Source organism: Eulemur rufifrons, chromosome 15 (genome assembly GCF_041146395.1).
Source record: "Eulemur rufifrons isolate Redbay chromosome 15, OSU_ERuf_1, whole genome shotgun sequence".
Lineage (NCBI taxonomy): Eukaryota > Metazoa > Chordata > Mammalia > Primates > Lemuridae > Eulemur > Eulemur rufifrons.
In genome coordinates, this window is record NC_090997.1 from 73501155 (window position 1) to 73528124 (window position 26970).

Here is a 26970-nt window from a genome sequence, read left to right on the forward strand (position 1 = left end):
CACTTTGGTTATCCCAGAGGACAAAACTGGTTCCCTGCCCCAAGCCTGCCCCTAGCCTGCCCCTAACCAATCCCCACTCTGGGCAGTGAACACAGTTATCTTTTTAAAGCATAGTCTCTCTGACCACTCTCTCCCACCCCACGGGTTTGCTCACCTGTACTTTCTGCATAGACTAAAGGGTGACGGGTCTGCTGTGCTGTGCATACCCAGAGCTCATCAGGCTGACCTTAAATGAAATAAAGCAGGAGTTTTGGTAAGACAACAGTATAGAACTTAATTTAGAATGCTGTTTAAAGAGATTCTTGGAAAAAAATGAAATAAGTTGTTATGTATGTTAAAATCTCTTGCGGAAAAGATTCGCTTGAAAAGGTTTATATTTGTATTTGCTCAGCATCTAATGATAAATTATGTTTATTATATTAATGTACTGTGCATTTACAGAGAAGCACATTAATAGCATAATGTACTATATGGCTTTTTAATAACATTCATTTTCCTCTAAAATTTGATCATATGTTGGTAAATTATAAACAACTATTTATATACTTTAAATTTTTAAGGCTTAGAAATTTACTATTGGGCACTTCTTTTTCCTATATACTTTCGAGACTAATAACTAAGTGCATGTGAATGGAAAACTGGGTGTTAAAGTATCAGGGAGCACCTTAATGTGATCTTTCTCATCTAATAGAGATGATATTTCTTGGTATTTTATGTAATTCTGTATGGAACTGTTGTCTATGCTACATAGATCTAAATCACATTAGCAGATACACAACACAGAAGCACATGCTATGTCAGATTCTGTAATAAAATTTTAGTGTAGACAGGTCTAGAATCTTAGAATCTTAGCATTTGAAGGAAACTTAGAAGTCACAGACTATCTTATGTACAAATTACTTCTACAGAAATCTTAAGAGATGGTGTGTGGCTTCTGTCTTTGCACATGTGGAGCATGCTAGTGCCCTATCTTACAGAGCAGGACTTTTCATCTCTAAGAGTTTGACAACAAAGCTCTTTCCTAAATTCGGCTAACATTGGCCTGTGAATCTTTCACCCATTGGTCCTTGTACCAACTCTTGAACACAGGATTCATGCCACTCCATTTAACGCACTTGTCTTGTTTGTAACAATTTTTCAAAGACATAGGGGTCTGTTCCTTTGAGCACTTGAAGTTATCTGATGATTCTCATTTTTATATTTTTTTTCTCCCAATACATAAGACCTATTCCTCCATCCCTTTCTCTTCATGGCATAATTTTTAAATAGTGTATCATTCTGGTTGCCACCTTCTAAATTAATGACATTTTATCAATTTATCCCAGTGCTATAGATTGAATGTTTATGTCCCCCCAAAATTCCTACGTTGAAATCCTAATCTCCAATGTGATGGTATTTGGAAATGGGGCCTTTTGGCAGTAATTGGGTCATGAAGGTAGAGCCCTCGTGATCAGATTACTGCTCTTATAGGACGAGACACACAAGAGAGCTTACTGTCTCTGTCTTTTTCTCCGCCGTGTGAGGAAATCAGGAAGAGGGCCCTCAGCAGAACGTGACCATTCCCTCACCCTGATCTTTGACTTCTCAGCCCCCCGATTTGTGAGAAATAAATGTTTGTTGTTTAAACAACCCAGTCGACAATATTCTCATTGTAGTTGCCCAAACTAAGATGCCAGTGAACTTTGAGCATATCATCAGCCATATTTTTAACAAATACTGCCTGATGATGGAATTCATAGGTAGCAAGGAGTCTGAGTATTAAAATAGATTGATGAAGCAGTTTTTGTCGAAAGTACTGTGTGACTAGCTCTCGTGAATCATCCCACATGTAGAATGGCTGTTAGACCTGAAGATACATTGCTCTCACTTAGGGAAATGCTCATAACCTCTGCACACTGGACATTTAGCAGGCCAGACAGAGAGAGCAGAGTAAAAGCTGTGCAAATTACAACTGTCAGAAAAAGAAGTATAGTTTATCCCCATCACAATGTTGTCCTATAATATTCCCTTGTCTCCTTTCATGTCATTTTTTTCCCCTTATTTCTTTGATATAGACTTTTAAAGGGGTTGTTAATAAAAGTTTGCAAATTTAATTCTTTTCTTGTTCATTTCTCACTGTGTCTGATCTTTGATCTCCTTTCTGGTTCTATAGAGCTATTATAAGAGACAGATAAGAGACTGGATTCTTGAATTCACTGTGTGATGTTTAATCTTCAGTGAAGTCCCAGTTATCCAAGAACCTTGTCTAATGTTCGGTTTTAATGTTCTCAGTGCTCTAGCAGTGAGAGGCAGGAAAGAGTCATTTTGAAGTCAAGCTTTATGCCACCTAAAACTATATGTTGTTCAGACTCACCTATGATTGCTTGCTTGGGGAGTTGCTCACTCCCTGCTGGCTACGCATAAAGGTCATCCCTATCTTCAGTAATATTTTCACCTGATCTGCTTCCCTTTGTCTCTTTCCATAGCTCCAAATTGGACTCTGCAGTCTAAGTAAGATTGGAGTGGAATTAGGCTGTTTAGATCCAAATGACAGCACATACTTTCTTCCTCATGTTGACATCCCAGACCCAAACTAACTCAGCCAAACTAAATGGAGTAAATCCTAGAGTGTTAAATGCTACTTTTTTTTTTTTTTTTTTTTGCCATGCATTAGGGTGGAGTTCAAATAATTTTGTAAGGAAAATCTCAATCCTCTCTGAAAGTTATCATTCAGTTCAACAAAGAAAGGAAGGATGGATTTCTGTGGTGTTAGGTATCTCTATGCGGCCCACTTCTGTTTGCGCAAGCAAATGCCACTTCTAGCTCCACCTCATGTACCTGCTAACGGAGGGGGAGCTGAGATGTTAGTCAAAAGGTACAAAGTTTCATTTACACAAGATGAATAAGTTCTGGAGATCCAATGTACAGCATGGTGACTATTGTTAATAATACTGTATTATATACTTGAAATTTGCTAAGAGGGTAGACTTTAAGTGTTCTCACTACACATGAACACACAGACAAATGGCAACTATGTGACGTGATGGATATGTTAATTATCTTGATTATAGTGTATATTTCACAATTTATATGTATATCAAAACACTAAGTTTTTAAAATATATACAATTTTTATCAATTATACCTCAGTAAAGTCAGAGGACAAAAAGAATCCAATGATCTTTTACGAGGCTATTTCCAGAAGATTGTCAGAGAGTAAAACTCCAAATTCTTCTGCTAAAACACGCAGGGATATATTTGAAGTCTACCAGTAGTACATTTAAAAAAATTATATTAGCCTAATTATTGAGGCTCTTGGTCTTATTTTTCCTTCTTTTAAACTTAACTTGATTTAATATTTCGAGTGAGATATTATTTACCTCTTCATAAAAAATAAAATAGAACTTATAATTAAAAGACATTTTCTCACTATTTACTGCCAATATTGTATAGTTACCTTTTCATAATATTTATTTAGCAAATTATTTGTATTTTTTCAAAATAATTTCTCTTTTAGCTCAGTTACTGTCTTTTTTAATTTGTCTAAATGCTTTCTAGTATTGCTGCTGGGCTAACATCCTGGATTGTTTTTCACTTAACTCTTGATTTAAATCTACAATTTCTTATTTAATTTGCCTATTTTTCCCCTTGGTTTTCACACCTATATTGCCTCTATTTTATGCAGTAGGCTTTTATCTTCTTTTCTTATTTTAAAAATGCTTTGAAATAATTTATATGATGATTATTTTTTCTCCACTTCTCTCACAATTTATGGTTTTATTTCCTTTACAAAATATTCTCTCCTATCATTTTTTTAATGAAGTATCGGGAGTAGGGGAGACAAGTACGTGTGCTCAGCCTGTCATTTTAAATCATAAAATACTCACCAACTTACAGTGATACTTATGTATCATTGTAAGCCACCCAAAGGCTTTCTGGTAGAACATAGAGTATAAAAATATGATTGAAATTAGATGGCAAAATCCATGGTGGCAAGGATGATGTCTTACATTCACAAGGGGAATGGAAAAAAAAAGGTAATATAACAAATATTCATTAAATTAATTTATTAGAAATTACATGTGTGTGTGTGTATATATATATGTATATGTTAAACTAAGAAAATTATCCAAGTGATTGTTGGTTGTAGTGTGGGTAAAGCAGTGTCAGTGCTATAGAAGTATGTGGAGTATATTCTTCATATAATATAATACTTTGCTTTATTTATTTATTTTTTATGTTTTTAAATTTCAGAATATTACAGGGGTACAAACACTTTGGTTACATATATTGCCTTTGCACCGCCCGAGTCAGAGCTACAAGTGTGCCCATCCCCCAGACAGTGTGCACCACACCCATAAGGTGTGAATTTATCCGTCCCCTTCTCCCCACCCCACCTGCCCAACACCTGATGAATGTTACTTCCATATGTGCACAGAAGTATTGATCAATTAGTACCAATTTAATCGTGAGTACTGTTGTGTTTGTTCTTCTATTCTTGTGATACTTCACTTAGAAGAATGGGCTCCAGTTCCATCCAGAATAACACAAGATGTGTTAGTTCACCATTGTTTTTTATGGCTGAATAGTACTCTATGGTATACATATACCACATTTTATTAATCCACTCGTGTTTTGATGGCCACTTGGGTTGTTTCCACCCCTTTGCAATTGTGAATTGTGTTGCTATAAACATTCAAGTGCAAATGTCTTTGTTGTAGAAACATCTGTTTTTCCTTTGGGTAAATACTCAGTAGTGGGATTGCTGGATTGCTACTTTTAGATCTTTGCAGTATCTCCCTATTACTTTCCATAGAGGTTGTACTAATTTGCCGTCCCAACAGAAGTGTATGAGTGTTCCTATCTCTCCATATCCAAACCAACATTTGTTGTTTTGGGATTTTTTGATAAAAGCCAATCTCACTGGAGTTAAGCGATATATCATTGTGGTTTTGTTTGCATTTCCCTGATGATTAGAGATGTTGAGCAATTTTTCATATGTTTGTTGGTCATTAGTCTGTCTTCTTTTGAAAAGTTTCTGTTCATGTCCTTTGCCCACTTTGTAATGGGGCTGTTTGATTTTTTTCTTGTTGATTTTTCTTCCTTGCCAGAACAGTCAGACAAGAGGCTAAAATCAAGGATATCCAAATAGGGACAGAAGAGGTCAACTATTGCTCTTTGCTGATGATATGATATTATATCTAGAAACCCCCAAATATTCAACCAAGAGACTCTTGGAATGGATAAATGGATTCAGCAAAGTCTCAGGATACCAAATCAATGTACACAAATCAGTAGCATTCATATATGTCAATAACAGTCAAGCCGAGAATGAAATCGAAGATGCAATACCTTTCACAGTAGCATCAAAGAAAATAACATATTTAGGAATATATTTAAGTAAGGAGGTGAGAGATCTTATATAGGGAGAACTACAAAATACTAAGGAAAGAAATTGCAGAGGCTGTAAACAGATGGAAAACCATACCATGCTCATGGATCAGCAGAATAAATATTGCTAAAATGTCTATACTGCTCAAAATGATCTACAGATTCAATGCAATCCCTATTAAAATACCAGCATCATTTTTTGCAGATCTATAAAAATAATTCTACGTTTCGTATGGAACTGGAGAAGACCCTGTATAGCCAAAGCAACCTTAAGCAAAAAGCTCTGCTTTAGTATTCAAATTTTGATCTCTTTCCTACTTACCAATGAATAAAAAAATTACAGCCAACTGTACATGTGGTGCTTATTTTTCCATTCTTGGGATACTTCACTTAATAGAATGGGTTCCAACTCTCTCCAGGAGAACCAAAGAGATGCCATATCGCCATTATTTCTAATAGCTGAGTAATATTCCATGGTATACATATACCACATTTTGCTAATCCATTCATGAATTGATGGGCATTTGGGTTGTTTCCACTTCTTTGTGATTGTGAATTATGCTGCTATAAACATTGGGGTGCAGGTGTCTTTTTTATAGAATGACTTTTGTTCTTCTGGGTAGATGCCCAATAATGGGATTGCTGGATCGAATGGTAGGTCTACTTGAATCTGTTTAAGGTATCTCCATATTGTTTTCCACAGGGGTTGCACTAGTTTACAGTCCCATCAGCAGTGTATGAGTGTTTCTGTCTCTCTGCATCCACTCCAACGTGTATTGTTTTGGGACTTTTTGATAAAGGCCATTCTCACTGGAGTTAAGTGATATCTCATTGTGGTTTTGATTTGCATTTCCCTGATGATTAGAGATATTGAACATTTTTTCATATGTTTGTTAGCCATTTTTACATCTTCTTTTGAAAAATTTCTATTCATGTCCTTTGCCCACTTTTTGATAGGGTTGTTCGATTTTTTTCTTGCTGATTTTCCTGAGTTCTAAATAGATTCTTGTTATCAGTCCTTTATCTGATGTGTAGTATGCGAAAATTTTTTCCCATTCTGTAGGTTGTTTACTCTCGTGACTGTTTCTTTGGCTGTGCAGAAGCTTTTTAATTTGATCAGGTCCCATTTATTTATTTTTGTTGTTGCTGAGATGGCCTTAGGGGTCTTCTTCATAAATTCTGTGCCTAGGCCAATGTCTGTAAGAGTCTTCCTAAGTTTTCTTCTAGAATTCTAATACTTTCCGACCTAAGGTTTAAGTCTGTTATCCACCGTGATTTGATTTTTGTGAGAGGTGAAAGCTGTGTGTCCTGTTTAGTCTTCTACATGTGGCTATCCAGTTTTCCCAGCACCATTTATTAAATAAGGAATCTTTTCCCCAGAGTATGTTTTTGTCTGCTTTGTCAAAGATTAGATGGCTATATGAGGATGGTTTTATATTTGGATTTTCTGTTCTGTTCCACTGGTCTGTGTCCCTGCACTGGTTTCCTTGATCATCACCTAAGTGCACATTTGGGAATAACACCAACTGGGTATCGGACAGAGGTGGGGGCTGGGGGGAAGGGATGGGTGTATACCTACTTGATGAGTGCGATGCGCACTGCCTGGGGAATGGACACGCTTGAAGTTCTGACTGGGGGGGATGGGGGTGGGGGGAGGGGATGGGTGCACACCTACATGATGAGTGCGATGTGCACTGTCTAGGGAATGAACACGCTTGAAGCTCAGACTTGGGGGGATGGGGGGGCATGGGCACTATATATAACCTGAACTTTTTACCCCCATAATGAGCTGAAATAAAAAAAAAATTATAGCCAACTGTAGTAAGCAGTAGATTTGAAACTGTGATTGGGTCCATGCTTACCTTGACTAACAACAGCTTGATTATGTCGGACTTTAAACCTTCTGTGCCTCGGTTTCCTCAGGTAAAATTAAGACCATGCAATGGCAGATTTGTCCAAGAGATTATGGACATTATGTAAATCAAAAACAGCAAAGATTTCTTTGTTGTCTACTGTTACCTTATATATGTCAGAGTTTTTTTAATTAGTCATTTCTTAGTTGCATTTTTCCTATCAATTTTTCTCAATCTTTAGATAGATATCTTTGACTCAGGATTATAATTTATCTTTTTCATATTGGCATATTCAGCATTTTTTGTTTTAAAGGAAACATTTCAAACTAATATTTTTTTGGTTCATGAAATTGAAAGATTTAAAATGACAAGCTAATTTGTCAACTTTTTTTGGAGAAGGAATTGTTTCCTTAAAAATCAACTTTTATTTATCTTTCATAGAACAACATAGGATAATATTTGGAAAATATTTTTAATGTACGTACTTAAAAGAAGTAGATTTTGTTTTTTCTAATTTATGTCACAACAATAGTATTAGCTAGATAAATATTAGGATTTTATAGAGGCATAGACATACATAGATCATTAGAAAAAAGTAGAGAACCCAAAAATAGACCTACACAAATATGCCCAACTGATAATTGAGAAAAGTGCAAAAGCAATTCAGTGGAGAGAGCATAGCTTTTGAACAAAGGTTGCTGGAAGTAATTAGACATCTATAGGCAAAAAAAAAAAAAAAAAAAAAGAACCTCAATCTAAGCCTCAAACTTTCAAACTTTATGCAAACATTAACTCAAATGGATTATGGATTTAAATGTAAAACATAAAAATGGAAAACTTTTAGAAAAAATAGGAGTCTTTTTTTGGGATTCAGAGCCAGGCAAAGGGTTCCTTAGACTTGATGCCAAAAGCACAATTGATAAAAGAAAAAGTTGATAAATGAACCTCATCAAAATTATAATAAAGAAATTGCATTGTAAAACATGCTGTTTGAAAGGATGAAAAGACAAGCCACAAACTGGGAGAAAGTATTTTCAAACCACATATTTGTGAAAGGACTTTTAATCTAGGACATATAAACAACTCTTAAAAACTCAACAGTAAAAAATAAAAATCTAATAATGTGGTAAAACACACCAACAGACATTTCACTAAGGAGGATATACATATGGCAAGTGAACACATGAGAAGATGTAGGAAATGCAATTAAAACTACACTAAGATATCACTACATACCTCTCAACTGGCTAAAATTAAAAAAAAAATAATAGTGAAAATACTAAATGCGAGCAAAGGTGGAGGAACTAGATCTTCATATATTGCTGGTGGGAATGTAAAATAGTACAGCTGCTCTGGAAGGCAGCTGGCAGCTTCCTATAACACTAAACATGAGACCATATGACCCAGCAACATATGACTTTGGAACATTTATCGCAAAGAAATTAAAACTTATGTTCACGTAAAAACCTATACACAAATATTCATAGCAGCTCTATTTGTAATAGCCCCAAACTGGAAGCAACTCAAATGTCCTAAAATGGGTGAATGGGTAAAACTGTGGTACATCCATACCATAGAATACTACCTAGCAATAAAAAGGAAAAAAAATGAAAACAAAGAAATTATTGATACACACACAATTTTGATGGATGTCAAAGGTATTAGGCAAGAGAGAACAGCCAGTCTGAAAAGGTAACATACAGTATCATCTACTTACATAAAATTCCCAAAACAACAAAAGTATAGAGATAGAGAACAGAGTAGTGGTTACTAGGGGTTAGGAATTGGGGTCAGATATGTTGGATGTGCCTCTGAAGGGGTAGCATGAGGGAGCCCTGTGGTGATAGAATATTTCTGTATCTTGAATGTGGTAGTGGGTACACAGAGCTCCACAGCTGATAAAATTGCATAGAACTACATACCCATACACACACTCACAAGTGAGTGCTTGCAAAATTGGTGGTATGTGAATAGACTCTGCAGATTGTATCAATGTCCATTTCCTGATTTTGGTGGTTATTCTAGTAAAGTATCCCATTAGGGGAAGCTAGGTGAGAAGTGCATGAGACCACACAGATCAGTTTTTGAAACTTCCTGTGAGTCTATAATTATTTCAAAATAGAAAAAAAAGTCAGTGAGTCAATAGATTCAGGTACGTTCTGAATGGTGAAAAAAAGTAGCATTATCACAGTAGGCATCTTACTGCTAACCTTGTGTCAATAGAGTACATTGTAGGCACAATAAATACTTGTTGAATGAGAAAAAAACTACTTTTATTATCTCTTTTGAAGAACACCATAGGATTATATTCAGAAAGCATTTTTGTTTTGCATCATTAAAAGAAATAGGGTATTTTGTTGCTGTTTTATTTTGGTTTTGGTTAAATCTATTTGGCAGAGAGAATATTAGAGAGATAAAAGCAAAACTCTTCAGAATAATATCCACCTAATTGTTAACTTTTACATGTGAAGGAATTTTTTTGGTGACTTTTTTAAGTGTGGAAATTTTGTAGAATTAATACTTGAACCTTAGAATGAAACTTTCCATCAGATACAATGGAATTTTTTGTGTGTGTGTGACTGAGATTACAGAAGGAAAAGACTGCAGTTGTGTGTGTGGTTGCTCTGATGTGAATGCTTGGACAAATAGGGATGCTTGCATATCTTGTTCATGCAAATTGGTAGAACAAAGACTAATATGAACTCTTCAATTCCATTATAAAATTCAAGAATGAATCGAGACACTGAATGCACAATAATGCTTTAGGAAGACAGTAAGTGCTAATCATCCCCAACTTTGCTCCAGTGAAGTGCAAATGGTTCAACAACTTGTTGAATATTACTTCCTAAGAAGCTTTATTTGTAGGAAGAGTTTGCAGCAATATGAAAGAAAACTTCTAGGGAATAGCTTTGGGTGATGATTACTTGCCAGTAAAGTCCCAGGGGGTAAAGCAAAAGCAAGAAGAATCCCACTTGGGCCATATGCATTTCCTGGTGGTTTAATTAGAATCTTCTCAAATTAACCAAAATTGATAAGTATCTATCAGATTTTGTAATAAATGTAAGAAGAGCACAGTAAAGTCTTTGAAGCACTGAGTTAGAAGTTCTTTTTTTTTTTTGTATTAAGTGGTACATTCAGTAAGTGTTTCTGGATTTTTGAAAGGGGGTTATGATCCCTAGCTGAACCCTTGCTTCCTTCTTGCTATAAAACTAACAGGTAAGAGAATGTAGATATTCCCAGATTAGCTAAACTGAGGCATCAGCGCCCTCCCCGCCATCCCTGCAGAAGACATTTGGAGACCGAATGGGAGTTCCTCATCAGCAGTGTCGGGCCAAGGGGCTGCCTACACCCTGAGCCCCAGACTTGCTGTTGTTCATGTGTGCTTTTTTTGAAGAACATGTGCCTGAAACATCTTTAGATCCTCTCAAGCTATCTTTATAATCTACTGCCTCACAATCCATATGGACACCACACAGTTCTGGAAGGAGGTGGTAGAGCTAAAAGTGTTCTGGCAAATGATTGGAAATTATCACTCTGGCTCAGTAACCTCCCTCTTCTCTCCCAACTCCTTACTCCAGCCAGCACTATGATACTAGTCAAGAACTGAAATTGGGGAGAAAAATGTGTATTATTATTATTTTAAAATATACAGATTACCTTAGCATTTTAAAATGACTTAACATGTATTCATGAATCTTTTGAATTTGTTTTTGTTTTTTGGCTGTGTTTCTGCTTTTCCTCATCTCTACTATAGCCTGAGCTATCCCAGCCTGGGGACATCCTCATGTGTATGGTCTACTGAAACTTGGAATTCAACACATCACATTTACTCTCAGATATGGTCCTTTTCCTATTTCAGTTTCTAGCACATTTAGTGGGTCTCTCAACTAACCCAGATTAAAATGTAGCAAACTGCTTTCAGCGATTTTCTCCCATGCCCACTCTGCATCCAACCATTGGTCAAGTTGTATAGCCTCTGTCTTCTTCACATTTCTAGCACGTGTGCCTTGGTTGGCTTTTACAGTAAACACCTTGGTATGACTGACAATCAGGCTCTGATCACCTGCACAGTGCTAACAGCTTTGGTTTCGTGTCTCCATTTTTGCTTTCTCTCTACTAGAAATCAAGTAAAGTAGGAAATTTTGCAAGTCTCCATCAAACAAACTGGGCAGGTCAAAACATAAAATCCCTATTTTTTATTCCAAGAAATGTGCACCAGAGACATCCATGACCCTTATTCCACTCCTCTCTCTGTCAGTTCCCAAGTCTTACTCCAGCTCTGACCGGTCCCTGGCCCTCACTGCCTCATCCCCGCTGTCCAGTGGTGGGGACACCAGGCATATAGATGTCTGCCTCACACTCCACTCCCTTCTCAAGAGTGGCCAGTGCTAAGATACAAACAAACTTTTCTGCAAGGCAGCTTGGGCTATCCAGGTAGGCTCAAAATTGTCTTCTCAGCCATGCTGCTAAGACTTCCTCATGCTTACCTTCAACTCCAGACAAATGGTCCCAGCAACTGTGTCCTAAAGGAGGCCCAGTCTCCCCGTCTCTGCTCCTACTGCTCCCTCTCCCTGGGACACTCTTCTACCAGATTCTCATGGACACCCTTGAGACCCATTCTAAATACTACGTCTTTTGTGAGCTCTTTCCTCATCCTGTAACTTTTCAATCTCTCATTCTTTCTCTGCTTTAAAACTCATACCATATCGTGGAAATTATCTTTCCTTGCTTTATGTTATTTATTCTCTTTAGCAGACTATAAACTCCTTCAAGGCAAGGACTGCTTAATTCACATTCCTTTTTCATTTCCCAGCTTTGAGTCATTTTCAGTAAATATTTGTTAAATTTAATTGATATATATTGTGAGTTTTGTGCTGATTTTTTTAAAGTGTGTGATATTTTACTATTATACATATTTACTAGTATAGATACATGTGTGCATGTGTGTAGTACATGGTCATTTCAGAACATTTGCAAAATATAAAATATATGAAGAATGAAATAAAAGTCATCTATTATGCCACAGAATTAACTGAGTTAATATTTTAATGTCTCTTCCAAGTTCTTTCTTTTACATTCCTTTTTAAAATATTTTTTCCTGATTTATTAACCTAATATTATATTTTGATTACTTTTTGTCATTAGGAATTCTTTGAAAATGCCATTTTAATGGCTCTTTAGTGTTACATATTATCAATACATTATTCATTTATTCACTCTTTTGTTGAACTAAATTTAAATTGATTTCAGTAGTTGTCTAATTACAAAATGTAAAAACGAAACAAACAATGTTGCACATAAAATGTTGCCCAAATTAATGACAATTTTCTTATAATTGACGTCTAGAAACAACATTAGGGGATATAACAAGGAGATGTTTTGAAGTTTCTTTCAGGAATGTGTTTTACCAATTTATGTTCCCTCCACAGAACACGACAGATCCTGTCTTGCCAAACCCTTGTAGCATTGTTTCATCATTAAAATCAATCTTGCCTAGTTTCACATGTCTGAGACAGGCAGCAGTGTTATGAAATATCCATTAAAGGACTTTTGCCTGATGATTATTATAATTTTTTTCTTCTCAATTCTGCTAGCTGAAGTTTTGCTGCTTAACCACCCTTTGGCAAATTTGACTTTGAGAATGTCAGCACTTCTAAATTTGTGTTATCTAAAGTTGTTTAGAAGTGAAGTGGGAGACCCAATCTATTATTGATATACTGGGTGGAGTAATAGGAAGGCCTTCCTGCTATCAGCTGACATATTGGTGCTACAAGCCTTAAAACAGTTCATAGAAAATTACTACACATTCTCTCTTGTTTACAAGTGGCATAATTATTTGTTTTCCTTTCCATTCGGTTTTAATAAAAGAGCCTGACTTAGGAACATGATGATGTCATATTTTTTAAGGCAGTAGTTTTTACTTTGCGTTCTCTCCTGTGGTTACACTTGATTGAGATCAGTGCCTCGTGGGTTGTGAGGCTGGGTGAGAATGGCTTTGTGTCACGTTCTCCAGGCTGTCTCACTCCCGGGTTGTATGAGGCACACACCAGCAGCGGCTGACTTAAATAAATCTTGTATCTTCATGTTGAGGCTGCGTGGCTGTGACTTGCTCCAATCTGTTATCAGCCTGCTCTGACAGAAAAAGTAACTGGTGAGAAGACCATATCTGTTTTGCTCACAAAAAAGAGATCTTCTTGTCCATGCAGTTATGATGGCTAAACATTGCAAATTAGTTTTTAGTGTTGGTTTTACTTTGGGTAATAGTTTTTAATCTAGGTAGAGCTCTTTTGATGGAGAATATTTCATATAATATTCCACTTTAATTCATCTATATTTTGTAGTACTCCAGACTTAGATATTCCCTTCTATGTGCATGGTTAATGGCACCAAGTCACCAATAAAACAATCACCCAAACTGAGAGTTTTATCCAGGTATTGGGGTCTATTGATACTAATACATCAACATTGTGTCCCAGGTTGTGTGGGGGGGTTGTATTTGGAGGGGGGGTGTATTTGAAGCATAGTTAGGCAGCGCCAAGTAATTATCTGTGGACACAGAAAAAAAATTAAAAATGATTTGTTAAGAATTAACATATACCTGATATTTTGAGATAGCCTAATGAGTTCTAGCCCACAAATTTCAGAGACCCTGAGCATATAATCACAATATACTCTAGTAGGCTTTCTCTGCACATTGATCCATCCGGTCTATTTGGAAATTCTGTGTATGTGCTGGGAGGGAGGAACAGGGGCACCTTTGCTGACAGAGTCACATTAATAGTTAAGAGGATTTATCACTGGAGCCTAGAAGCGAAGGGAGTTATAGATTATTTCAGTACATGTGTTCAAAACATAGCAGCAAATGAAAAGAAATGGATAACATTGTATTTTTTCCCCTATGGAATCAATATGTAACTGTTATTGAAAGTGTTAATTTAGTGGTAAAAGAGGAAATGCAGTTATTCATTATAGATTTAGACAAACCAACTATACTAACAGTTTTTTTTCTTCAGGTTTTAAAAATAAAACTAAAAATTGAGAAATGATAGTCTACATTAATATTACAACCATGATAATAACATCACAAAACTCTCATTTTTCTATGGGCAGGTGACAATCGTGTGCCCTCACAGATGAGGAAGGGGTGGCTCTGTGTCTTTCTCAGGGCCTGTAGCTTCATAAACTGGGGCAGCCCTGACCCCTCCTGTGTTCTGAGCGGCCTAACAAGATTCCTCCTAGTCCTCTTGAGTGGAAGTTGGAAACTTTCCCTGTTCAAACTATAAATACTGATTGTAGAATCACCAAAGCAATGCAGCCAAATCTCTTTGCCTTCAAAATGTTGGTGTGAGAGACTTGCTCCCCCTACAACGCCTGCCCACTCACAGTTTAAAGAACACGATTTTTTGAAACCTCAGATTCCTGCGGCAGACTGCCTAGTAGTGTGCACCGAGAAGACAGGTCCCTCCATCAAGTCCCTCTGTGTAGCCTGAGGCAGAAACAGGCAGCATCACTGCATTTGGGCATCATTTCTAATGAAAACAACAACAAACAAACGAATAAGAGGACACCCTCAGAACAGAAAAAGAGCAAAGCTAGCACATCTCTAAGATGGGAACTAAATTCCCTAAAAGAGAGTGACAGAGCAGGGCAAAAGAGAGATTTTCTAGGCACTGCAGTGTCGTGAAGTTTTCTTTAGCCAAATATTAGTGCCTATAGGATGGGGGAGTGATTTTATTTTAATAGAATTGTCAAACATAGTATGTATGCCTTTGGATAGGACACATCGTGTTGTCTATTCCTCAGAGAAATTACTTGTTGACACACTTGTATTCATGACAGACAATTTAAAAAATAGCTGATGTTTGGCCAAGTGTCTTAAAACAGATACTGTAACATTATGTAAGTGCGAACCTAGAACATCAGTTTTCAAATATAAAAACTGAAACTAAAAAGTTACCTACATTTTAGTGGATATTTAGATTTAGGATTTTAACATTTAGTAGGGCAAAATCATTTTAAAATACTTTTGTATTTCAAAACTTGAAAATTCAGGCAAGAATTTTACCTACCAAGCCACACATTAATGGGCTATAATTGTATTTTTAAATCACTCCTTTAAATGGTTTATCATGATAAATCCATGCGGATTTCTTAAAACATTTATTAAAATTAAGACACTGTTTTCTGAAGAATTGTGAAAATTTAAATATGTGATTTACATGCATTTTGTTTTAGAGATTGTTCATTCAATAGAAAGCTGTGCTAAGTGCTTACTTTGAAACATAATGTTATATATTGTATATGTACTGACTTGCTTCCTGTAACAAATTAGCTATTCTTTTCTTCCATTCAATTAATTTTTTCTCTTTTCTCTGATAGCAAATTCCTAAGTGTTAAATAACCTGGATGTAAAAAAGTATTCATTATTGTTTCCCTACATATCAGGTTACTTTCTTTTTTGGTGAAATTTTGCTTCTGCATAATTCTTTGCTTCTAATCAAGTTCCTTTATTGTATGTCTACCCGGATAGCATGAGATTTTAATGAGGAGTTAGAAGTTAAGAGGATGGAGGTGAAGCAGCCTCCGGCATATTTACAATTCTAATTTAAACTCTTATCTCTGTGTGAGGGTCAAAATTCTTTGTTTTCAACCTGTTATTTGCAATCATTTAATTATGGCTCATTACCAGTTATAAGAGAGGCACAGAAAAAGACATTCCAATTAGCTGATAATTAAATAGTTTTCTGGCTGTCTTTTCTCAATTTGGCAGAAGATACTAGTTGGAATGTTTTGGTAAAAATCTTTGCTTTCCTCATGAAAGCAAGTAAATGACTTGTATGGATCTGTCTGTCCACTAATGCTGAGAGTAAATATGTGGGATTACAACTATAGTGCCATTATTTTCAGTTCCAGATCCTGCAAAGGATGCTAGTGGTGGGGAATGGAAGCAGGGATTTGGAACTAGGAAAAGCATGACTTCCTTCAGGAATCCGAATCTTCTAGCAGATGAGTAGGACATGCATACAAATAGCTAATACGACATTCTAAAAGATGGGTGTAAAGTATATAAATACCATTATGCCATGTAGAAAAGATACTCCCAAAAGACATATTTAGGTAAACACAGTGTGGTTAGCATGTCAAGGCAGACCAAATTTAGTAAATTTAAACATATCTGAAGGTGGCCAATAGTGACACTCCTGAAGGAACCAGTAATACCAGCTGCTACAATAATCACCTTTACTTTCAATATCAAAGCACACTTTGAGAAAGTAATATCATATATGTGACATACCTGTGAGCCATTATAAATATTATCATAATTCCAGACTGCTGTATAGAGTTTCTTGTTATCTATATAAAACTTAACTAAAAAAATTGGAAGAATACACCAAGATGCTTAGAGTATTGCTTTTGTCGCTGGTTGTTAAGCTTATGAGTGACTTCTTTTTTTAAATATACTTTTTGTATTCAAAATTTCTATAATAAGCATGTTTTATAGTTATACTAAAAGCATCACACAGGAATAATGCAATGTTTTGGGTTCTACTGTGACTTTGTGAGTAGAGGTAAGGGATTACAGGTGTAATTTCTAGGTGTCGGGTGCTACAACTTCCTACTACATCCACTTTGCTATGGTGCATATAGCACTTAGTTGAAACTAAGTGTTTCAAAAAGTACATGGAGGAGAGAAAAGGAAAACAAAACATTTAAAAAGAAAGCCTGATAGATTTAATTCCAAGTAAGTGAGTTACACATACAATTTCTGCCTATGTTCATTCTGAGGACACTTCTTAACACAATTGATTGGCTTAGCAGACCTAGACAGTGTTATTGTGAAACAAGACCAAAATTGTGGATTTCTTTCTCATAGAAAAATTCATTTTGCTCTCATTTGTGGCTCTAAACTGTATCCTGATTGCACCAGAAATTATATTGGTTTATTTTGTTTGCAAGTCTGACTATATTACTTGTCACAGTATTTATCTTAAAACACAATTTTTATATTTCATCAAAATTTATTTAAAATTATTTTTATTTCAATAGATTTAGAGACAAGTGTTTTTGTTACATGGATGAATTGTATGGTGGTGAAGTCGGGGCTTTTAGTGTACCCATCACCCAAATATTGTACCCAATAGCTAACTGCTCCAATTTTTCTTCTTGAATAGCTAGGTATTATACCTGATAGTTAATTTCTCCAGTTTTTCTTCTTGAATAGCTACATATTTGAGGCAAACATATTTTTGCTAGAAATATATGAATAATTCACTGATATGTACATATATATGATATCTATATTTACCCCATATACAGTGTCTATATGAGGAGAAAGTAGATTTATTCTGATTGACTCTCATTTTACAATGGTTTTCCATAGATGTCTACACTTAAGGAAGCTCAGATATTGCAGAAAAAGTACTTCCAAACTCATTTTCTCCCAAGAAAGATATTTATTTGTGTATAATGTCAACAGAAGCTTGTAGAAATCCTGAATTCCACTAGAACCTTGGCAGGCCAGCTTTCCATTAACTGAAGCATTCAGGCAAGGCAATCTGTGCATTGAACACAAAGAGCTTGGCTCAAGGGAAAAAAAAGAGTGTATGCAAGTGAACTGGCAAAAGATTTTGGAAGGTAGGAATTCTATTACCTCTCTTCATCCCATCTTGGCTGTATTCTCACTGATTGCCAGGCACTTTCTATTTTATTATTCCCAGGGAAGAGTGGTGTAGCCAACAGTGTCAACAATTGTCATATTGTATGTTGCCATTTTGATGGTTACTTTGTAGTGCTATGTAGGGCCAAATGATTACCAGTTAAACCATACTATAAAAGTACCCCTGTGGTCATTTCCACACTTGGAAAGTGGGGCTGCTTGTGGTTAACTTAATAGCCCTGTGTCTAGGAGGTGTGCTCAATAATTAATGGATATTGTTAGGTATCAGCAGTCCTAGTAAATGTTGTTTCCATTTTACAGATTAGGAAATAGTGGCTCAGAAAAGATAAATAGTTTTCTTAAATTGTAAACGTCAGAGTCTATTCAATAAACATTCATCTAACTCTGCTCCGGGACAAACACATATATGTTTTTGAAATGCTGGAAATATAAAGGTGAATAAGGTACAGTCTGTCTCAGTTCAGTGCACAACACAGAAATCTCTCTGGACGATTTAAGAACAAATGGCTTTAGTGCAGGCAGTTAGTGTTTACAGCCTCATTGGAAGAGCTGGAGCAGTGGAATTTGGGAGGGACTGTTGCTGAACCCTTGGTTTTGAGGTCAGATGCCTGTGGATATGATTCAGTGGCCAAGAAACTATTGTGTCCATCTTTGCTGCTGCTATCCCAGAGGCCACTCACCTCCTATGTGACACCTAGAAAGAGGAAGGTGGGCTCCAGAGACTGACTGCTGAAAACAATCTCTCCCTTTGGGCCTTTAAATCTTGTCCAGGTGTTATCACATTGGCAGAACTATCATATGCTTAACCTTCCATCCTCTGCCCTGTAGAGTGGGGCATGACGTGAGTGGAAATGGATTCCAGGCCAGGCTCCACTAGACCATACAGAACATACAACTTCTGCCCCCAAAGAGCTCACAGTTTAGTAGTAGAGGTAGACAAAGAAAAAGGACAAATTCAGGGTCATGTGGCAAAGTACAGTGACAGACTCTAGGTCTGTGCTGGTGAAGGCACAGAACAGGCTTCTATGGGTAAAGGGTGGGTGAGAAGTGAGAGAAGGGCTCACAAGAAGCTTCCTGGAGATGATGTTCCCAGATATAAGTCTTAAGGGATTAGCAAAAGTAGATTGGGCTGGGCACAGTGGCTCATGCTTTAATCCTAGCACCCTAGGAAGCCAAGGTGGTAGGATCCTTTGAGCTCAGGAGTTCGAGACCAGCCCGAGCAAAAGCGAGACCCCATCTCTACTAAAAACAGAAAAAAATTAGCTGGGCATGGTGGCATGCGCATATAGTCCCAGGTACTAGGGAGCTGAGGCAGGAGGATCACTTGAGCCCAGGAGTTTGAGGTTGCAGTGAGCTATGATGATGCCACTGCACTCTAGCCTGTGCAAAAGATTGAAGAGACTCTGTCGCAAAAAAATAAAAAAGAAAAAAGAAAAAGAAAACCAAAAAGAGTAGATCTTACAAAAAGGGAGGGAAGGCTATGGCAGGCATATGGGAGAGAACAAAGTCAACAAGCTATAAGACACAGACGTGAAGGAGATGCAGGGAGATGACATGCAGTAGAGATAGTGGGTTTTGGGTTTTACTGGGATCACATTGACATCATGTAGACAGTGAATACGAAACTCCACAGAGGCAGGGGGTAAATGTTGCAAGATTTGGGACATGATTGAAAATGAGGAAGATCACAGTAAGGAAAAGAAATTAATCAAGGATTATGTCCTTGTTTTGGACTTTGATTATTGAGAGGTGGCATTAAGTCAGAATTTTAAGCTAGATCTATTGGTTGCAAAGTCTGGGTTTTCCCTGCTCCTTCACTCTGCCTCACCTACAATTTGGTACTGATCAAGCCATTGCATATTTAAAGATGTGTCCAAGAAAGCCCATGGCATTGTGTGCAAGTTCTGTGTATGTGTGTGTATATTCATTTTTTAAGGAGAGAAGAAGCAAGGCTTGCTATGGTCCTCAAGGTTTAAGCATCACTTGGACTAAGACTTTCTGCTTGATAGCTTTGATAGTTGGTGTTCATTCAGTTTTGTTCTAGAGATCAAATGCTCATTCAGGAATGTATTTTAAAAACATATTAAATATTTCTGCTTCAGGCAGTACAGCAGGTTAAAAATTCTTACAGATCTTCCTACTATGAAGTACCAAGATGTTGGTTCCCTCACAACAAAAATATATCCAGGTGCATTGCTGAACTCTCAGGAACATGAGACAAGTCCTTCTGAGTCAAGCACACACAGTAATCTATAGGAAAAAAAAAAAAAAAAAAGACAGGCAGGTGGGTGAAGGCTGGGCGGCTCTGGAGGCAAGTGTTAATTGCAGGAACCTAAAACTTTGGAGAACATTGGTTGCTTGGGGTGTTGTCTGCTCAGGAGCAGACACCAGGCTTGCACACATTGAGGGCAAGTGGGGGAGTGGGAGTGAGACCCTGCACTCCTCCAGGCTCTACACCCTTAGGGAAGGTTATGCTAGGAAAACTACTGGACAGGAAATCCTTTTTTTTTTTTTATTATTATTTTTTATTTCAGCTTATTATGGGGGTACAAAAGTTCAGGTTATATATATTGCCCATGCCCCCCCATCCCCTCGAGTCTGAGCTTCAAGCGTGTCCACTCCCCAGAGAGTGCACATCGCACTCATCACGTAGGTATGCACCCATCCCCTCCCCCCACCCCCTTCCCCCCAAGTCAGAACTTCAAGCATGTCCATTCCCCAGACAGTGCGCATCGCCCTCATCAAGTAGGTATACACCCATCCCTTCTCCCTACCCCCCACCTCTTGGACAAGAAATCCTTAAGCAAACTTCTCTGTCCTTCCCATATTCAGGTGGAAAAATAATAATAATAAAATATCTGGGTGTTTGTCTTAGTATTCTCTTTGCTTATATGTTCATTATTTATCTTCTTTTCAAGTATAAAAGTTTCATAATGTAAAAACATACTATGTCTGCATTTCTGTCTGATTCATTTTTATTATTGTAATAACCTCTTGATGAATGAAAACTGCATATTTATAAAAGAAATAGAACACTGGCATAAAGGGTGAAAAGTTTTACCTTCAGCTATACTAATTTATTTTTTCAAGTACTGTTGCAGTATAGTTATATTCTCAGAGATAAAAAGTACTTTGCAAAATACTGTTTAGCAGCTCTGCAAATCAATATGCAAAAACACTAAGTTAATTCACTAAAGCTCATAAGTGTTGCAAATGAAAACAAAATATTTTAATGGGGTGATGCCATGCATTTTTGACCAGACCTCTTATTCAAGGGAACATTTAAATTAAAAAAAAAATCTACAATTATTTCAGCTCCTTTACTTTTCTTTTTTTCCTGCCAAGTATTATGATGCCACTGGAGATACACTTACAGTGGTTTATTTATTTATTTTAAGCAGACCTTTGTAGTCAGTTCAATGTGGAATTTTGAACCACTAGCAATAATCGGATCCACTTATGTGAAATCCTTTTTTTATTTTATTTATTTTTTAAGATTTCAGAATATTACGGGTGTACCAATGTGTTTTGGTTACATGGATTGCTTTTGTACTGCTTGAGTCAAAGTTATAAGTGTGCCCATCATGCAGATAGTGTACATTGTATCCCTTAGGTATGATTTCACCCCTCCCCTATTCCCACCTCTCACCTGCAGGATTTCTGTTGAGTTTTACTTCCATCTTTGCACATGAGTGCTGATCGGTTAGTTCCAATTTAATAGTGAGTACATGTGGTATTTGTTTTTCCATTCTTTAGATATTTCACTTAGGAGAATGGTCTCCAGTTCCATTCAGATTGCTGTAAAAGCTATTACTTTTTTTAATGGCTGAATAGAACTCTATGGTATACATATACCACATTTTATTAATCCACTCATGAATTGATGAGAACTTGGATTGATTCCACATCTTTGGCATTGTCAATTGTGCTGCAGTAAACATTCTAGTGCAGGTGTCTTTTTGATAAAGTGACTTTTTTTCCTTTGGCTAAATATCCAGTAGTGGGATTGCTATATCAAATGGTAGATCTACACTTTGTTCTTTGAGGAATCTCCATATAGGTTGCACTATTTTGCAGTCCCACCAACAGTTTCTATCTCTCTGCATCCATGACAGAATCTATTGTTTTGGGACTTTTTGATAAGAGCCATTCTCACTGGGGTTAGGTGATATCTCATTCTGGTTTTGATTTGCATTTCTCTGATGATTAGTGACATTGAGCGTTTTTTCACGTGTTTCTAGGCCATTAGTCTACCTTCTTTTGAAAATCTTCTATTCATGCCTTTTACCCACTTTTTAATAGAGTTTTCTGATTTTTTTTTATTGCTGATTTGCTTGAGTTCTTTGTAGATTCTGGACATACTCAAGTGCAGTGTCAAATGTTGCCATTCATTTGGCTTAAGGATTCCTTCATATTTTGGAGTGGGCTAGGGATGCACCTATTTAATCAAGGGTAGGAGGAAAACACCTTTCTGCATCACTTCAGATTCAGAGCTTACACAAGGTGAGCTCTTGCTTGAGGAGAACGGCATCATGATAGTTCCATTTTCCTCCTGTGGAGTGAGCTCAGAGTGTTTTGATTTTCATTTAACCTAGCAAAAATATCTCCAGGTTTCTTACAATACAATTCTATGCTTTTATTTTGTTTAAGCATGTTTCCCTTTTTGTAGTTAAAGAAAGGAGAATGTTTATAACAAAGTTGATAAAATAATAAGATAAAGAGAAAACAAAGTGAGTTTTGATATCTGACATTGCTCACATTATAGGCTCACATTATGACTGTATTGGAATTTAATAAAATGTTCTAATTTAAACATGTTTTGAATAAATGTAAATAATTTAAATAAGCGTTTATTCAACATAAATACTTTAATTGACAAATCTCTAATAACCTTTATTTTTGTTCCTTGGCTTTTGAAAGCTATTGACAGTTTGCAGGCTTAAAGTACAACCCTCCTAAATGCTGAAATTCTTATCAATAACCTTTTTCTTGAGAAGGATTTGCTTTATTACACATTGGTTCAGTTACTGTATGAAATTTATAATGCTTAATATTCTAAGATTCTTCTTCCTTCTCCTTAACTATACAGATAATCTCAATTAAGTGTGTGGAACAACAAATTTTTATACCATATAACCATTCCCTAAACCTTCTCAGTATATTAAAGCATGTTTTTATTTTGTTTTCTCCATGTTACTCTAGGATAGTTTCCCAGCACGATTTGGAGGAATTCATTTTGTTAATCAGCCGTGGTATATCCATGCCCTGTACACCGTGATCCGACCTTTCCTTAAGGAGAAGACTCGGAAAAGGGTATTTCTTTGTTTTTTAATCCTTTCTTCTCCTTCATTTAATGAATTATACTGCCCAGTGTATATATAATATTGGCTATAGTAAACTGTACTTCTATTTTGCATATAACTATCAAACATGAAAGACCTTATTGAATTCTCAGTGACCTTGTGATTAATTCAGAACAGTGTATCTGAAAGAAACATTTTAAAACTAGCTGTTCTACTTTCTCACAAAGGGGGAAGACATTTTAGCACATTCGTTATATATTAAAGCCTCAATTTAAAGGTCAAAAAAATCTTTTATGCCATGTTACTATAGTGCAGTGGGTACACTTAATTCAAATGAAAATTTAAACAAAAGTTATAATTTTATATGCTGATGAGTTTTAGTTATTTCACAATATGTATTATAACAAATATCGTGAATTTTGTGATATCTAATATAATTTTGTAATGACTGTCATGATCAATCACAGATTTTGGAAAGAATGTTAATGTGCAGAAGTTTTAATATTTCTTTAAATTGCAAGTTACTTGAAGTATCTTTAAGATTCAGTTTTACCTAACAATGAAGATGACCAAAGTACATACAATGAAGTAATTATTTTTCTGAGATTAAGATAATTTATGTAAAACATTTAGCATAGTACATGGCACATGATAAATACTGAACACGATTATCATTTTTATTAAAATATGGATTGTAAAAACACATCTTAATTCACATCTCATTTAATTCTCACAACAGCTCTGAAAAATAAATTTAATAAGCATTATCTCCTATTTCAGAGCTGAGAAAAGTAACCTGGATAAGTAACCTGCTCACTCATCTATACAGAGCAGAAAAGTTTTAGAGCTAATATGCAAACCAAAAGATTCCAGCTTCACATTTAAAACTGTTTTACCTCCTTGTGCTGTATCCAATTTCCCAATGGCTAATTCCACAGTAAAATATATTTACTTCTAAATTTATATGGAAGATAATTCTAGGTCATGTTTCTCAATGACCTAGAAGTCACTTCAGGTATTTCCGTGTTGTAGAGGCCTCATTGTATGCATGAAAGTGCAGTAATTATAAGTATGTGTTCGTATCACACACTAGTGAACATAGGGTTCACTGTAAATGACTTTGTTGAAAATGTTTCAGTAGTTCAGGAGAAAGAATTCTGTAAACAAATATAATTTATATTACGAATTATTTCTACCATCAAATCAATTCATATTTTAGAATTCAGAAAGTGTATAGAAGTGCCTCACAAATACTATCAAGCTTTGTTTCATAAAGGGGTGATCAGGTGATCCAGAAAACCTGCTGGGGCTCTTTGTGCAAATTACACCATCGAATGCCTCTGCAGTATTCCCTCTGTGCCACATGCTGCTCTCAGCACTTTACACATGTTAACTCATTTAATACTCACAACAACGCTCTAGGGTAAGTGTTGTTATTTTTCTCATTATATAGATGGGAAAATAAGGCTCAGAAGGTTAACCGATTTGCTCTGAATCACAGATAGTAGATAGTAGAGCTGGATATGTGGATTTATGGGAAAGAAGGTTTCAAGGGTGCTTAGGTAGAAACATGCCTAGTGTATTTGACAAGCAGTGAGGAGACAGAAGGGCTGGAGCAGAATGAGCTATGGGGGAGGGAGTGGAGACAGGCTACAAGGGACTATGGTGTCCTAGATCACACAGGGCCTCCTGTGCCATTGCAGGGAACTGGGCTTTCAGGCAGAGTGAAAAGAGAAGCCCTTGAAGCATACTGAATACAGGGTGACTTGTTATGACATGATTTGAACCTGATTATACTCTGTTGAAAAAGACTAAAGATCAAGTCTAGAAAACAAGGAGTGCCCTGGGAGTTTTGTGATGGTATTTGACAATTTTGACAATGCCTAGAAGAATGCATTGCTAGCATTATCCTAAGTCTAAGAGAGGTATCTGAACTATACAATTTTAATTAAAATCATATGAATTGGAAATTTTCATATGAGAAAATAAGTATAGGTTAAAATGCTCTTAATTTCTACTTATATAATCAATACACAATGCAAAGCTATCATATCCTCACTGATATTGCAAATGACTCAGCGTCACAGTATTGCTCAAACACCTTGTACCTCAGATGCTATAAGCCCACGTTCTGAAAAACTGGTAAAAGAAAACCTAAGGAGCAGTTGTGGATCTTTTTCCACAAACTCAGGTATGCAAGAAACATCTGGTTCTTGATTTTCTTAAATTAAATCTGACTTTGAATCTCCAGTATGATGGGCTGGTAGGGCTACCCACCTTAGGTATAATAGGGGGCCCTTCTCCAAAAAATCTCACCAGTATCTGGACTGTTTCATGCAGAGTCAAACTTCCCATCGATCATGGCCATTTCTGACATCCTCATTGTTCATACTGATATTAGTTCCTTGAATTAAGGTCTCTTTGTGCTCCCAAGTTGTCTGTGAAAAGTAGGCATATTTGCTGAAGCTGAAACCCCAGAGCAGCCACTACCCCAGTACATTTTCAGTGAGTCCATGGTTGTGGTCTTACTACTTATCGAGAGCTGATGGGAAACAGGTTGCCCTACTAACTGGCACAAATTTCTTCCTTAATATGCCAATATGGTGGACTTTCTTCTGCTCCGTGCTGATTCTCAAAAGTATTTCATCCTCTTTGTTTCCATTCCAGATCACCTAGCATAAACTCTTTAATGGTACAGTGTAGAAAAATAAAATAAAAAAATGGAAGTATTATTCCGGATAATTCTTAAAATTGTAAGATATTCAGAGGCAAAGGAGACCACAAGGACCAGACTTCTTGCATGAAATGAAGGAAGATAAAAAAATATAGGGAGGAAAAAATAGTAAAACATCAATAAATGATGTTATCACACACAGAACTAAGTCAAAACAAAGAAAAATCTAAAAGCAAAAGCTAACAATGGGGCAATTGCAATGCATCTTTATTGCCCAGCCCAGAGGCGCAATTCATATATAAGTCTTCTAAAAGAGCATCTTCATATAATTTTTTTTCAACAAATCTTGGCCTTGGAGAAACAATGGTATTATATTTTATGAATCATCAAGACAATACATACATAACTTAACTAGATAATATATTAGAAGGTGAGAGGTGTTGTAGAGAAACATGATGCAGAGAAAGTGCATAGAGCTTTCCAGGTTGGACTGGGTCACAACCTTATATAGGCTCAGCAGGGAAGGCCTGCCTGATCAGGGGACTTTCAAGCAAAGGTTTGTAGGATGTGGGCGTCAACAAGCTGTGGGGATATCTGAAAGGCAGAAATCTCCAGGCAGAAGCAAAATCCATTATACATATCCTAAGACAAGTATACGCATGATGTGTTTCAGCACGGAGTGAGTAGTAGGAGATGTGTTCAAAGGAGTAGTTCATACAGGGCCTTATATGGTTTACTCTAAGAGGAAAAAAAAGGATCCAATGGGGAATTATGAGCAGAATGATATGGTCTGACATATTTTGACATTTTCATTCTGGCTGCTATGTTGAAAATAAAGTATAGGTAGAAGAGAGGAAGTAGAGAGCAATTATTCTAGAAGGTGAGTGCAGTGATACAATTTAAAGGACAGAAGCTTTTGTTAAAGTCATAGGGGTGGAGCTGGTCAGAATGATTGGATTCAGGATGTATTTTGAAGATAGTGCAAAAAGGATTTACTAAGAACTTGGATGATGAGAAGAGTAAAGGATGAGTGGAAAGTTTTGGTGTGAGAGACTGGAATGATAGTCATACTATTAACTGATGCTGGGAATAG

At 36.4% G+C, this 26970-nt stretch overlaps 1 protein-coding gene across 1 annotated transcript in view; it reads left to right on the forward strand.

The window, feature by feature from the left end:
* CLVS2 (clavesin 2) overlaps positions 1–26970 on the forward strand; it is a 62770-nt gene that overhangs the window by 29356 nt on the left and 6444 nt on the right. Inside the window, exon 3 of the mRNA XM_069488585.1 lies at positions 23103–23213. Within this exon, the coding sequence (XP_069344686.1) occupies positions 23103–23213 (111 nt within the window). The remainder of the gene's footprint in view (positions 1–23102; positions 23214–26970) is intronic.